Source organism: Chaetodon auriga, chromosome 15 (genome assembly GCF_051107435.1).
Source record: "Chaetodon auriga isolate fChaAug3 chromosome 15, fChaAug3.hap1, whole genome shotgun sequence".
Lineage (NCBI taxonomy): Eukaryota > Metazoa > Chordata > Actinopteri > Chaetodontiformes > Chaetodontidae > Chaetodon > Chaetodon auriga.
The window spans coordinates 9322274-9337407 of record NC_135088.1 but is presented as its reverse complement, the minus strand read 5'-3'; the positions used below and the strand labels follow the sequence as shown (position 1 = coordinate 9337407).

Sequence of the window (15134 nt, the reverse complement as noted above, 5' to 3'; positions counted from 1 at the left end):
CAAAATCAAATGAGATCATGTGAGCAGAGAATCCATCTTGTCAGGCTTCAAGCCATGTGCCTCTGGTAGATTGGACCAATCAGCGTCCTGTGAGGAACTGCTGGCAGCCACAAGTGTGGTTTAGGCATGACGACAGCGTGACTTCTCCCGGCTGGCTTTGCAAGAGTTTCACTCTCCTACCACGCCATATGGTTCATTGATCTGATTGGTTAAAGTTAGCCTGTGATGGGCGGTGATAGACAGATGGTTCATCCAATCACCTGCCAAGTATTTTTTTTTGAAAGCGCCTGCCTTATTCCAAAATTTCCATGTTCGACCTCCCAGATGGTGCTGTGTGACAAACCATCTGGTGGGTCAGGTTAGGGGTACACTACCTGGAAACAAAGCTGAAGTTCGGGTGTTACCAACACTGATATTCTGCAAAAGAAATTAAGGTTTTACATATTTCGACTTTAACTATGCCAAAACGGTAAGATGACAAAATGGGGTTTCGGGACAATGTCTTGAAACGCTAGAGTTTTGGGGGAAGGCTGAAGAAAAAGGGCACAAATCTTGGAATAATGAGGGACTTGTCAATGAAGTACAGCTGCGTACTTACAGGAGATTTAACAGGTTAAACGCCATCCCCCTGCTTAGGTGATTTACCCTACCAGCTTATGTTCTTTGGATGGACAAGTGTAGGTGCTGTCTCTTATTCTAATAGATCAGATCACAATAAACGCAAATACTTTTGCCCTTTGCTCGCGCCAGTTATTAGATAAGCTTTCCCTAACAGATGAGCTTGTTGATCTAGAGGACATTTGAGTACCAGTAGGAACTGGTGGTGTAATTATGAAATCACAATCACAAATCACTGGCTTTATTACAAAGTGTTACCCAATTCATCCCGTGGGGGACGTGAATGTCCGTGCCAAATTTCATGACAATCCTTCGAATAGTTGCCAAGAGTCACTCTGAGCCAACACTGTCAATCTGCTGGTGGTGCCAGAGGGAAAGTCAGGGGATCACCAATGTCATTGGGATCTTGGTTCTTGGTGGACCCTCTGGGATTTATGAATGTCTGCACAAATTTTCATGGTAATGCACTTGATAGTTGCTAAGGTATTCCACTTAAAACCAAAAATATCAACCTCTTGGTGATGGAAAAATTAGGAAATCACAGAAGTAGCTCAGTGTCATCATCAGGGGGACGGTGAATGTCAATACAACATTTCATGGCAATGGAAGTGGTATGGCCAAAAAAGAAACTACACATGAGCACTTAAATGCACATTAATAGGTTCTCAAGAGAAAGTGAAAAATGATTATTATTTCACCCCTGCGGAATAATAAGAAAGCAAGATGTAATTATATTTTCATTGATTCTGTCATGACTGTTCATGGCTGCATCATTCATAGATTTTTTTTCTTTACATCAAGCTTTGTTAAACAACATTTAATTGTTCATATATTAATGGTTTCCCAGAAAGTATGTGGACCTGTCTAATCAGAGAAGGCGGTGCTTTGTTCAGTAGATTTTGTATGAGCTGCTGATAGCTAAGGGGCTGTGTGTAAATGAGCCAATGTTGATTGATCGCCACTTCATCGGGTAATATGAAATAAAGGAGTGAGCGGTGCAGGAGGGGTGAGAGTAATGAAGCAACATAAAGCGCTGCTGTGTTTGAACCTAGAGGCCCCTTTGCACGTTATTGTGAAATGAGTCAGAGAATGAGAAAGTTGAGGCAAAATTAAGACATTAGTTATGACTATGACAAGCCTGACGTCGGGTGTTGCCGCGCTGCACTCCACGGGGCGCCAGAGCCTCAGGGGTCCAATCAAATACACTGTAGTCTGTACACCAACTGCAGCCTTCAACTCTTAGATAAGAGCTTTCTACAGCCAACTGTCAGAGTTGTTATTCAGATAGTGGAGCCAGTTTGTGTGCACAGCGGTTTCTGGCTTTGTCTCAAAGTGACGGAGAGCAGCTCAGAAGCTGCACAATTAGCCACAAGGACACAGAGACATTGTTCTCTTTCTGTCCGTCCAGCCTCTCCTCTGCCTTGTCATTCGTGCACGTTTCCCTGCGTCTGCCCCGTCCTCTGCTGCACATTAATATACAGCGAATGCACAAAACAGCAGGGACACTTTCTCTGTGCAGTGATAAGGTGAGACCCGGTAAAAGCAATTCTTTTGTTCAGCTAAGTCAGTGCCACAAAAGAGAAGCTGACGCTAAACCTGAGAAGACATGTTAATAAAGGTTTTATAGGGTTAAGGATTTGGATTTTAATGTGGATTGTGCTCAAAAGTCAGTTACATTTAATATTAGACATGAAAGCTATGGAAGAGCTCCTGGATTGTTCATCTGTGAGGTGTCTTAAAATGTATTCATGATGCATATATTGTCCACCAGACGGCTTGGACTGATGGCCATTGTGCAGAACTAAAGGATGATTCCTGTTTATTAAACTTGAGTCTTACTTTGGTAGTTTTGACCATTATTCCAGCTGGTAATGAAAACATTGCACTGATCAAGTTAACGGAGAAAAAATGAGAAAAAGAAACCAAAGGTGAATCATAATCTGAACATCCATTGCAGTTTACAGATCCACTTCCTGGTCAACTTTGACCCAAGGAATGAACCATTATTGTACAGACAGTTTTCTGGAGCAATGAGGGATCATTATGGACATTTTTTGGTTTTACCTTCAAAAAATTATGTTTAGATAATTTGGATAAACTGTGGGCATGTTTACAAGTGGGATCATCAATGAAGCTAGTGGGGGTTGGCACCTTGCTCAGCTGTAGTTGCTAATTTAATCAAGAAATCCCATCCCCCTTCCCCACCTTCAGCTTTTGCACCAGTACCTCCCGCAACACAACTGAAAGTAAAAAGTAGACAACTGTAAGAGTTGGGAGCCTCACTGTCTCTTTCCCCTGTGTCCCTCTTAGCCCTCTAAACCTGTTTGCTTGAGGAGTATTAGACTGACAGTACTGGGGCAGAGCTGTTCTGCCCTGGCTCTGTTTTTCCATCTCGCTGCCGGCACAAAGCACAGTGTTTTCCCTTCAGATTGGGGGTCTTGGATTCTGGGCACCAGACCTTATTAACTTACAGTAGAGCTCTAACAGATGCCCGGCCCCGGAGTGTCTAGCAGGAAGGTTTCTAGCTGTGTTGGCCATTGGGTGTAATTTATCTTTGTTTGATCCTGTGCCAAAATAAAAGAGGAGCCCATGAATTCACTGCTATCACTTTCTCCTGCACTGATACTTCATATCGACAGTTTTGCTATTATATGTGTTATCTGTGCATTATGCTCTTCCAGATTCCGCATCCAATAGCTACCTACATTTTCATCTATCCCTCCATCCTTACTTACACCTTGGTGTATTGAGCTCTCATCTCAACCTTTCTTTCCTAAATTACTTTTTTATGGCATTTCTGCTTTATCAGAATATAATACTGTGGAAAGATTGCTGACCTCCTCATGTGCTGTCAGTGTCCCATGTGGCTTTGGCTGTGCATATCAAGTTTTCAGAGAGAGCAGTAAACACATTTTTATTCCATATTCCAAAAAAATGCACAATGGAGTATCTGCAAATATAAAACCTAATGCACTAGAGAGGTCTGTGTGTCTATATTACTGTCAAATACCTCAGAAGACATGCAGAGATTTCCTGTGTTGATGTGAGGTGTGTGAAGACCTTTGTGGTGTCCTTATTTTTCTTTAGCATCCCTGAGTGTTTCACTGCTTTAATGGCTTCTCTCTCCTCCAGGTGGTGGTGAAAACTCGCACGGAGTACCAGACAGAGAAGAAGAGGCTGAAGGTTCCCAAGGTGGAGGAGTTCACCATCAGCTTCACTGACGGGGTGTCAGAGAGACTTAAGGTAAGAGTTTGTGATGAAAACAAGGGATGTACTGATCCAATACGCTGGATCAGAATCTGCACTGATCCTGACCTTATTTCTGTTTTTCCACTGTTAGTTGAATTCATTCAGCACGAGTATCAGCTTGGTGTTTGCAATGGACACCTTTAGTTGTGGGATCGGGAGAGGAAAAAGTTCTAAAGAAAACATACTGTACTTGATCTGTGGTTCAAACGTATAACGGCAGTCCAAGGGGAACATTTCCTGTGTGTGGGTTGAGGTAATATTTGGCTCTAATTAGAAGCAGGATATTTATTCATCTGACATTTCCCCTCGGCTTACTAAAATTAAATCACTGTGACCAGGTTGAACTGCCAGTTTGGCTTAGAAATACACCTTCAGTTGACTCTGACAGCCTGCTATGGAAAAACATAGAGATGCAAGCAGGCCTGCAGACAAACAAATGGAAGAATTGATAATATGGTCGCCTCATGCAGACATGAGCATCAGGCTGTTCTCCATGTCTCTCACACACACATACGCAAGCAGGTTTAGTCAAGAACTGCACTTAAAGAAATGAAAACAGCAGAACTTCCCCATTAATGCCCCATTAATCTTCTCACGACCCCTCAGATTTATCTAGTGACCCTTAGGTGTGGCCTGACCCCTCAGCTCGATGAGAGGCGCAACGTTAGCTTGAAACAATGAGTATTTTTGCATGTGCTTTGTTTTTTTTTTTTTTGGAAGCCTATTTTTGGAGGTGGAATTTCTTTTTGAGCACTTACACAATAAAATGGGAGTTTTATGTTATCTTTGTGTGCCGCCACTCTGCTGTGTTGTGTATGGTGGGGCTATTCATCTTTTAAATGCACTTATTAAAAGTCACTTAAGATGAAAGTGTGAGTTAAATGAATGCAATGTAAGAAAAAAAGAATCCTTATGATACTGTCATGTTAGTATTTAAAGTAGACCTCTGTGTGTGTGTGTGTGTGTGTGTGTGTGTGTGTGTACATGCACATACTTCATGCCAACCCTAAGTCAGTGCCCCACTCAGGTCACCCCAGTCAAAAAAATCTGGACACGCCACTGTTGCTGCGACCATAGAGATTTTTTTCAACAGCGTTGATATTTACATTAGCGACCGATGGTGTCAGAGGGAGACGAACCTGAAGTAGGCTTTGATTAACAAAATCTACTCACCTTCAATTCCTTCTGCAGGCTGTGCAGCTGTTGCCCACGTCTCTCATTCCAGGATATCAACACAACTGTTTTCCACCTTTTTTTGGCCTTTTGAGCACAAACTGCACTGAACATAATCAGTGCAAGCCACTGGTTGCCGTCCATATTTGTTTTGGCACATGAACGCATCGTCTCGTTCACATCTGTACTTTTTCTTTAGCAGCATCTCGAATGTCGTATTTTTACGTTGCTGCATTGCTGCTTTTACTTTACTTTACCACTAATCCTCCACCGCTAAAGAGCAGGACAGGTAACTTCAGCCGTGCGTGTGAGAATCACTGAGTTACCTTTCCAAAAACATCGACATCACCCGGGCATGTCTGTCCCTTTCTTCTGTCGTTAGGGGAGACCAAAGACAAGTCACGTTGTCATGGCAGCAAAGAAAACCTCCCTCCATGGCAACCCTGAAAGAGAGCAAGAGAGAGGAGAGAAAGTGCTAAAGCAGACGTGTGCAAAAGTGTGTGTGTGTGTGTGAGAGAGAGAGAGAGAGAGAGAGAGAGAGAGAGAGGGAGCGAGCGAGCTTGTGTGTAAATGAGAGGTGTAGCTCTGGCCTGAAAGATCCTTCAAAGCGAAGGAGAACTGAATTAGCTATCAGACACCAAAAGAGGCTGTGAAATCTGTCTGGATGAGGCAGTGTGTTTACACACACATACACACACACACACAGAGCGGTATATTCACACACTGCTACAGTGGAGCTGTGTCAGAGCCCGTCGCCAAGGTTAAGTAGAAAACTGCATCACTTGGGCCTCTCAGCGCTCCAAAGCGACACGATGAGCTCGGTGTCTTGGAAAGGGAAACATAACAGGCAAGCATGTTAGGAATCCTCTGTGTGGAGAAAATACCTGTTTGGTTCATGAATTCATAGAGTTTCTTATTGATTTCAAATACAGGCGTATAAAGGGGAGGAAGTTCTCCAGCTTTTCATGAGCTATGTTTGATATTATAAGCAGGGATAGGAGTGATATTCACGATATGGACATGTACAGTGAGCAGTGCAGCTGCACCGGGGCCCGTTCTCTGTGCGAGGACCGAGGACAGTCCAGCTAAACTCCATTGACTTTTTCCATTCTTTCTCTATGGTGGGTCTCATAACTAGCGCCGTAATGTAGATTTAGCCACAAGTGGGATTTTTGGTGGCACTGTTTCCACCTTTTGGATAAACGCAAGTCGGGCTAATTTTTTTCAAGTAAATTCTCATGCTTCCGAGTCGTGTATGAGCAAACTTGCTTTTATTGTAGCTTGTTGAATGGAGTAATGTTGTCTTAGCAAAGACTGTGTTTGCCTCTCCATAGTGACATAGCAATTATCTGAATTGGCAATTATCTGGAGTGGCTGTGTGTGTCCGTGTGTGTGCACACAGATATACAGTCTTATGATATGGTACATTTTCTGGAAATTGAAGTGAGAATTGTTTGTTTTGACGTAATCTGTTGAATTTAATACCTGAACAATTGAGGTACTTCATCATTGAGCTGCCTAATACAACCAGATTATGTGAAAGGGAGAGCTATGTCAGAATAAATTGTGTTATAAAATCTCTAATGTTCATCATCTCATGGTGTTTATTGTCTGCATTTGAATGGTGTTCAGGTGTTCAGTGTAAGTTTTATTGATTTGAATAGGCTACATAGAGAAGGAAAGGCTACATGGACGTTACTAGCATATTACACCTGAACCTCTGACGGACTTTCAGTAGTTGAGCTGGATTGTGGGTAATGTAGGCGCCAGGTTTTTGAACAAAGAAGACTTTATGGATTAAAAAAGACAATATCTTTGGTTCTGCTGCATATTTCTCATTATTTTTTCAAACAGCCCATCATGAATAACAGTGTTAAATAGCAGGATTGCAACGTAAAATCAGTGGAGCACTCCTCCAGCATGCACTCGACAGGCTGACACTTGCAGCAGGGCCAACAAATCAGGATGCAGTGTCAAAACTGTGCACATCGCCATGCAGCAGTGCTGAGCCAACTTTTTTAGAGGGATTGTTGCTCATCAGAGTTGGCCCAAAATGTTGCTGCAGACTTTACTGTCATCTCTGGCTCGCCACACAACGTCAGCTTTTGTTAGGCAGAAATGCATTTCAGCCTGTGCGATTTTGTGCAATGTCGGTTGGTTTGGGGTGCTCAACTGAGCCGCTCGCTTTGCTTGACTGACAGAGCTGATTCTGCAGGCACGCAGGCATGTTCACACACACACACACACACACACACACACACACACACACACACACACACACACACACACACACAGCGTGCGATGCAGTACAGAGCAAACATTTCTGGATGAAAAGCTTGCACATCTCCTCTCTCTTCAAAGCTTTGCAGATTGTGTTGATGGATGAAGAGCTCAGAGTGTAAAATGCTCTCTAATCTGCCCTCCCTCACCGCCTTGCTCCTGCTTATCACTCTCCATCCTTTTCGCCACTTCCCACTTCTTCCCTGCTGCTGCTTTCTTCTTCCCTCCCCTTGCATATTTTTGCTTACTGCATTGCCCCCCCCCCTTTTTTGATTCGAACTGCTTTATTTTGAAATGTGGTGCAGCTCGTTTTCTAAAAGACAGGCAGTTAGTGGCGGCTTTTAATCCGCAGTGACACACGTGGCCACACAGTGTTACCATGAACACTGAGTGATCCTTCTGCAGGGACGAAGCAGACAGAAATAGGTGCAAATGGGGGAAATAGCGAAATGGGACGTTTTAATATGCACACTGCGTTATTAAGAAAAAAATAAAGAATGAAAAATACAGTTATAATGTGGTGGAAGGAGGGCATAAGAGCAGATATATGATGATTGTTTCTCACGAGAGCTCCATCCTCCCTGCTGTCTCTCCTCGCCTCTCTCATCCATTCCCTCTCTATTTCCCAAAGATTCCTCCCTTTAGACCGGGTTCATGTGTCATCGCTTCCGGGTCCTGGTCCCCTCCCTCCCTCCCTCCTCCCTCCTCCCTCCCTCCTGCTCTTGTTCTGTCCCTCGCCGCCTGCCTTTTACCCTCCTGCCTCCCTCTCTTTCTCCGTCTTTTTGATTATTCCCAGCGGACCTGAGATACAGCGTATTCCCTGTAGTTGTTTTGTTCCACGAACGAGCCGAGGAGAGCACGTTTCCCTCCTCATTAACTTGCTAAAACAAAGCCAGACTGAAGGCTCCTGAACTTCTCTGCATGTCGAGCAAACTGAACGTGGAGAGGTCTCACTGAGGCGGATGACATGAATATTTGTAAAGGCCCTCCTGTAGGTAGCATTACACAGAAAACAAGGTGAATTAAAGATAAATTGATACGTATGTATGAATTTGAATTTCTGGTGCACATATTGCATCATTTCAGTAGAATTAAATATCTCTATATATCTATCTATATATACAGATAGATATATAGATAGATATGTTAATGTATTACAAATTTTGCAATTTTTTGTATTTGTGCTGTTTTTAGTTTTCATTCATACTAATTTAATGTCAAGTTTACTGTTTAGATTGTGCTGAATCTATTCTAATATTCTAATCTAATCTAATCACATCTTAATAAACTAATTTGACCTTGTCACAGAAAAATTCTTTTCATATACAAGTAATTTGCAACAGCAAATATGTTTGCAAAGAAATGTAATGCTGGCTGGATAGTTTTTATGTGTCTGTATCAGAAGGTTTAAAGGACATATCCGCAAAGTCAACCACAAGACAGGAAGTGTTTTTCAAAATTAAATCAACCAACCAACTTGTAGACTCTATCTGTGGCTGTCATTTCGTGTAATATACTGATACACTGTGAAGATATATTTTTTTTTTTTGTGATGTTGGTATATTAATGTTATGCGTTCTGTCAAAAAAAAAAAACAACAAATATCGCCACAATGTTTTTATCAGTTTCAAATATCAAAATCCAATTCTGCTCGAGATCTAATCAAAGGGATGGACTCGAGCACAGATGAAAGGTATTCGCAGTGTTTTTGATTTAAATTCAGCTCATGACCTTTGCCGCAAAAGATCTATTCTCCATCTCTTCCATTCTCGGCACCACTCTCAACTGCAGACTTTCCTATAAAACGAAAAAGCCATGAAGAGCATCTCTGAAAATGAAGACGTGGAAGAGAAAGGATTAGCATGGAAAGGAATGGATTAGTCTGGCGCAGCAGGGCAGGGATTGAGAGATGCAGGTGTAGAGATTGATGAAAGGGAGATTTAATTCATGTTGTCCTGCTTGGTTTCTGGCACGCTCGCTATCCAGAAAACATGGTGTACTTGGCCGGCTCTCGCCCCACGCACACACTCCAAACCCACGTGCGCACACCCACTCCTGCAGGACTGACACTCTCACACTCTCAGACAAATGCCAAAACAAACCTCATCATGCACACACACACACATAGACACTGACTATATGACAGCGCCATGACTGCCAAGCGGAACCCGCTCGGTGCCAGCAGAAGTTAGCAGTCCTGTGCAGGTAACGACGGGAGAGGCAGCCATCGTCCAAAACAATTATCCCATTATTACCTCCACTTCGCCTTCCGATAAAAGCTTTGCTGCAATCTGCCGCCTCCACAGAAGGCCTTCTCTGTTTGTCAGGTTGGAGGTAATTACTGCTGTGGTTCGAAACCTTGCACAGCCTCCTGTTCCACGTATTGTTCTTCCTTGTTTTGTATGGATGACTAATAGTATGCTGATTGTGGGGAGTGTTCATAGCCATCGTCTGCTCTCAAACACCCACACTGATGCACGCACACACACACACATTCAAGTGAGCAACAGGGGAACAATTGATTTACCTTCAGCACTAGTATTATACTCTGAACCTTGTGTGCTGTTGAAGGCAGCAGAACATCAGAGGGAGGGGAGGCAGAGGGCGGGTGCTTTTTTTTTTTTTTTTTTTTTTTTTTTGCTTATGTGGGAGCAACAGCATCCGAACTCCTCTGCTGCACTTGGAGTGAAGCAGGTGTTATTAAAAGAGAGATGATAATGTGTTTGTAAGGGAGCATCAACTCAGGCTGTGGTCATCTATTTCTAAAGCTCTATCAATTTTAAAACTATGGTTTATGTTTTACGGTTTTACCATCTTTCCTTAAAATATGTCATATTTTCTAAAGAAAAAGCAAAAGATTTTCTGCTGAATTTGATGTCAAACAAACCCAAAAATTGTTGTGTTTCTAGCTGCAAGAAGACACTGTTGGGTTTTTTTCTAATCAAAGAACTGTTATGATAAAGACAGGTCAGAATGCGGGTCCAGTAATGGAAAGTGAAGAGGAAAATGGGGTGGGAGGAATGTGAATACGCTGCTGATTATGCACCAGAGTCTCTCTGAGGAGGTAAAGAAACAATAAACAGTTAAACCAGCAGAGTATTTGCACTTTAAGTGGTGTTCTTAAAACCTGACTTTCACTCTGATTCTTACACGATTGATTTTTTAAATCCGACTTCCACTTGTTCATTAATCATCTAGTGTTAGTTAGCTAAGTTAGCATGCTAAGTTGTGCGCAATAACAACACAGATATTCTGAATAATATAATGTTTACCATGCTCACATTTCAGTTTGGCACTTTAACACGCTATCATTTGCTAATTAGCGCTAAAAGCAACGTTCGGCTGAGGCTGATGGGAATCTCAGTAGTTTTACAGGTTATTTTATGGCATAGCTGTCACTCATGACCACAAACGGCAACCTCATGGTGGAGCTAGAGGGAAAGTCAGGGGATCATCAAAGTTGTTAAGAGTTCATGAAAATTGCTCCAACAGTTGTTGAGGTAGTTCTTACTGAAGAGCGAGCACTTTTGTCCAGAATAACAGTGGATATGTGCTGCTTTCAGAAACACACAAAAAATTCAGCCAAGAAGTTGGTATCAGTAAAAAACAAAGAAACAAACAAAACTATGTCTACAAGTAACTCTGTGTTTACCTTATGGGAGAATATGAAAAGTGTATACACCCCTATGAACCTCTGGTGGATCCTTGAGTAGCACACTGTAGACGATGCATTACATGACTACATTTACAGACAGACAACGCCTCAGGGCTGTCTAGTTATACTTTCAGTTTTCTTTTTTTTTCACACACCGGAGCTCATTTTTAACAAGTCCTGAGCTCACTTGAATGTAGTAATCGTCTTGCAGCGTTATTATCTGCACCTTCGCAGCTGCAGTTTTGCCCAAAGGCACCTTGAAAGTAATTGGTAACAGAAGCGAGGGTTTCTTAACCTGTTTAGGGATTCAGCCCGGCAACCTTACTGGCTACTTATCGCCGTTTGGCACATATCCCTCCCTCTTTCCTCCCCCCTTCACCCTCTCGTCATCTGTCCCGCTCACACGTTTATCTGCCGCTTTGCTTCCTTTCGCCCTCTTCTTCTCTCCTCTTCTCTCTTCCTCTCTATCGTGTCATAACAAGCCAACAATCGGTGGCAGTGTGCTCACACTCTCATCAAACTCAGTTCTGGGGAGCATTTTACAACACTTCTAACACACACTCACAGTTCCTGTTATAACCGTGCCAGCTTCTGTTGGCAGATATTCACAGACATCTTATTGTTCAAAACTGGCTGCTGATAAAATGAACTAGCCAGATGTGATCCCAAGATCCTAGAGCCGTGGCGTGCATGCACACACACACACTTGAAGTACTTGAGTTGTCATTGTTAAATTGTGACTCGGTTAATGTGATAAACTGGCTTCATGTGAGGAAAAAGAAAAATTATCAATGTAAAACAGAACGGAAGGGGATGCTGTTAACAGGCTGAAAATCAAAAATCAAAACCAGCGCACAGCTGCATGGTGCCGAACGTGTGTCTTCACGCTCCACTGGGCCACAAACACACTCCTGGTTAGGTCAGTCTCTCGTCCCAAAGGCCTCAAAGTCGACTCAAGTTTGAGTCATTTGTCACTGCTCAGAGGTCTCGCTATGTCAGCTGCTATACGAGACACGCAGACAGGCCTTAGACAGGCTGGACAGACAGACGACTCCCGATCTTCAGGGCCCGATAGAAAGACATATGACAACAGAGACAGACGTCGCTGCTGTGTGAGTGATATTTGGGATGATTTATAAATCCAGATGGCTTCTGTTCTGCTCTACTTCTAGTTTCAGATCCCATATCAAGCAGCACCTCAAAGGACAGCAGACTTCAGTCACTGTCTGCCTATCAGTATCAGCAGATGTGAATACATATACATAAATCATCTCGCTTTCCCATTCACACATGAATAAAACTCTGACTGCACGTTACTGTTTATCTCAAAGGTTGAAGATCCCTTCTGGACATGTGTTGAGATAAAATGTGTTACTTAGAACAATCATTTGTGTCTAATTTGTTTTTTCCTACAAATAATAATCATAATAATATTCGTTTAAACTGTTGGACACAAGATGTCTCCTGCTTCATTGAAAAGTCCACTCTCAGTGCATATGTGCATTGGAGACTTCATGTTTTGCACAGCACGCTTGTGTAAGTTGAATATTGGACCAGGATTTTCTTCCAGACTATTTGTGATGTCACAAATCGCGCTTGTACGCCCGCCCCTTGAAAATTGGATCTTCAGTGCGCACAGACGACGGTTCCACCTTCTGCAGATGAATGTAAAAACGGCTTTCTACCGTCAAACTCTGCGTGTGCGTCATTCTGCACAGTGAAGCTCGAACTGCAGGAACAGGAAGAAGAAATATTTCTTGAGTGCAGGGGGACTTTAAGGCAAAGAGAAAATCCAGTTTGCGATCACGGAAACGGGATCTTGAATCTAAGACTGTGTTGTTTTTGTACAAACTCCAGCGCTGGACTTACGCGCTCAGTTGTCAGGCATTGTTAAGGCTAGAAAGGATTTCTGAGTCTGATAGATGGCCAGCGAGTCAATACAGTCTGACAGCATGAAATATGTGATTTGTTTCAGTCATTTTTTGAGATTTTGCTCCACAGCTCTGGATAGGAATGGAAGGCACGGACGTTTTACAAATACCTTTATTTTCCTTTATCTATGTAACCAGTTAGTTAGTGAGAGGATCAAATCAAGACACCCTTTCTTTTGGTCAGAAACTCCCTGTGAACACAATTATCATCTGTGACTTTTGTTTTCATAGCTAGCAGGATATCTCTAAGACTTCTAAGCTTATTTCAGTACAAATCTGGTGGGAAAATTAGGCCATTGCCTGAGGAAAAAGTAATTAGTGTCTGGTGCTGATCTAGCAATATTCAAAGGATTTCGTTAAATTGCAAGATAGGGATTTTTTTTCCCTCATGTTTAAATGTCTGTTAAAGTAATGAATTTTTAAGATTAATGCAGGGTGTTGCTTCGCTGAGTTGTGTACTCTTTCCTGTTTTACGAAACATCATTAAAAGCATATGGAGCCAAACAGGTTTGTAAAAGCACTTTTGATAAAGACAAACAAAAGACAAAGAAACAAGGTCAAAATAAAAATAAAGCCAGTCGGTTTTGCGAGGTATAAACCTTGTTTCGCCGTCTCTAGTTGTGTGGGAATACAGCAGTTACTGTTTACCGGATTTGAATCATGTGTCATGATTATCGCCTTTGAGACTGTCCCCCCCCCCCCCCGAGACGAAGGACAGACGTTTCACAAGTGCCCCAAAACAACCTTGAAGTGACAAAGCCCGCTAGTGTTTGTAGGAATTATTAATTTTGTCCATCGGGAGTGAAGGAGGACGCAGGGTGACGTTTTTCATACAGTCAGATAATGAGCAGAGGGAGGAGGTGAGCGTGGATGGATGTTTCAACAAAACGTTGGACTTTAATGAGCCATCGTCTTCTGTCCTGTTACGATACCTCAACTCCAGATTTCCTCCCACAACGAGGACCAATCAGTTCTCTCTGTCTCCAAATGTACAGTCGTTGTAGATCAGCGCGCTGTATCATGAGGCACTCGTGCTGAATCAATGCAGCTGATGGAAGAAGCACTGAATTTGTATGATGGCAAAGAAAAACTGGATTTAATGTGAATCCGTCACGTCTGGCTGATACCTGATCTGCTTAATGAGGTCAGCTAATCGGTTTTTGATAATGATCTGGTGTATCAGAGCAGTGCATCCCAAACCACGAGCTTTAATTAACCAAGTTGTTTTTGTGCTTAAACTAAAGTAACAGTTTTACAAATGATGCATTTTGTCGTTCAGTGTTGGCACTTTTCGTCTTCACCATGAGACGTGGGACTGAAGTCTGTTGATGACTGATGAATTTGAGGCAGATAAGACTCAAAGGACAAACTCCTGCTGCATGGCCAGTCAGTCACTGTTCATCCTGCCATCATAGAAATGGAACCATAAGCCAGAGAAAAAGCAGGCTTTGAAGTTTCCATGTCGAAAATGATAAAGTGAAGGAAGAGAGTGAGCGGCCATCGCGCTCCCCGTCCTCAGCCAGAGCCCTTCACTTTGCTGCTGCTGTTCTGACAGGCTGAGCCATGGGAGCAATTAGGAGACAGACAGACTGAGGATGGCTAGTCTGACCCTCCACTTCTCACTTCTCTGTTGCTTCCTCTCACTTTAACGTCTGTCCTCGCGATCGATCCCCCCACTTCTCTACCGTATATGTTACTCGCGCTGCATTCACAGTCCAGACGTCGGCGGCAACACTCTCTTTATTTATTATTAGTATTGTTATTCGTCTTCCCTCGCTGAGTCTCCTCACTTTAACTGATGGTGAAATGGTGAAAACGTTGTAGTGATCTTTCAGCAGGGACGAGGGCAGCAGGCGGCGGAGAGTCTCTCCCCATCATCTGTTTTACCCCTTAAGCTCCTCTCTTCAAGACAAATCCTCACACTCCCCACTGAATCATATCTCTCTCCAAAATCTCCCCATCTACTCACTCACTCAAGTACAAAAATCCCTTTTATCTGTCTCCTCAACTTTTAGTCCTCATATTTTTCTTATCTGAGCAGCTTTCTCTTGTGATTGTTCTGTTGTTACAGCAGGACTGTCAGGGCGCCGCATGGCTCTCGAGGCCAATTGTTTGCAGGCTGATCCTCTATCTCAAGCTAATTTAGTTTTGTATTCACTGTAAATTGCCCCATAATGTCACATTATGTGAAAAATATGTCTAACATATATATTTTAAAAAATGTATTA

At 42.7% G+C, this 15134-nt stretch overlaps 1 protein-coding gene across 1 annotated transcript in view; it reads left to right on the top strand.

Moving 5' to 3' along the window:
* Positions 1 to 15134, top strand: part of nsg2 (neuronal vesicle trafficking associated 2) — a 38647-nt gene that overhangs the window by 8989 nt on the left and 14524 nt on the right. Inside the window, exon 3 of the mRNA XM_076750687.1 lies at positions 3751 to 3861. Coding sequence (XP_076606802.1) covers positions 3751 to 3861 — 111 coding nt within the window. The remainder of the gene's footprint in view (positions 1 to 3750; positions 3862 to 15134) is intronic.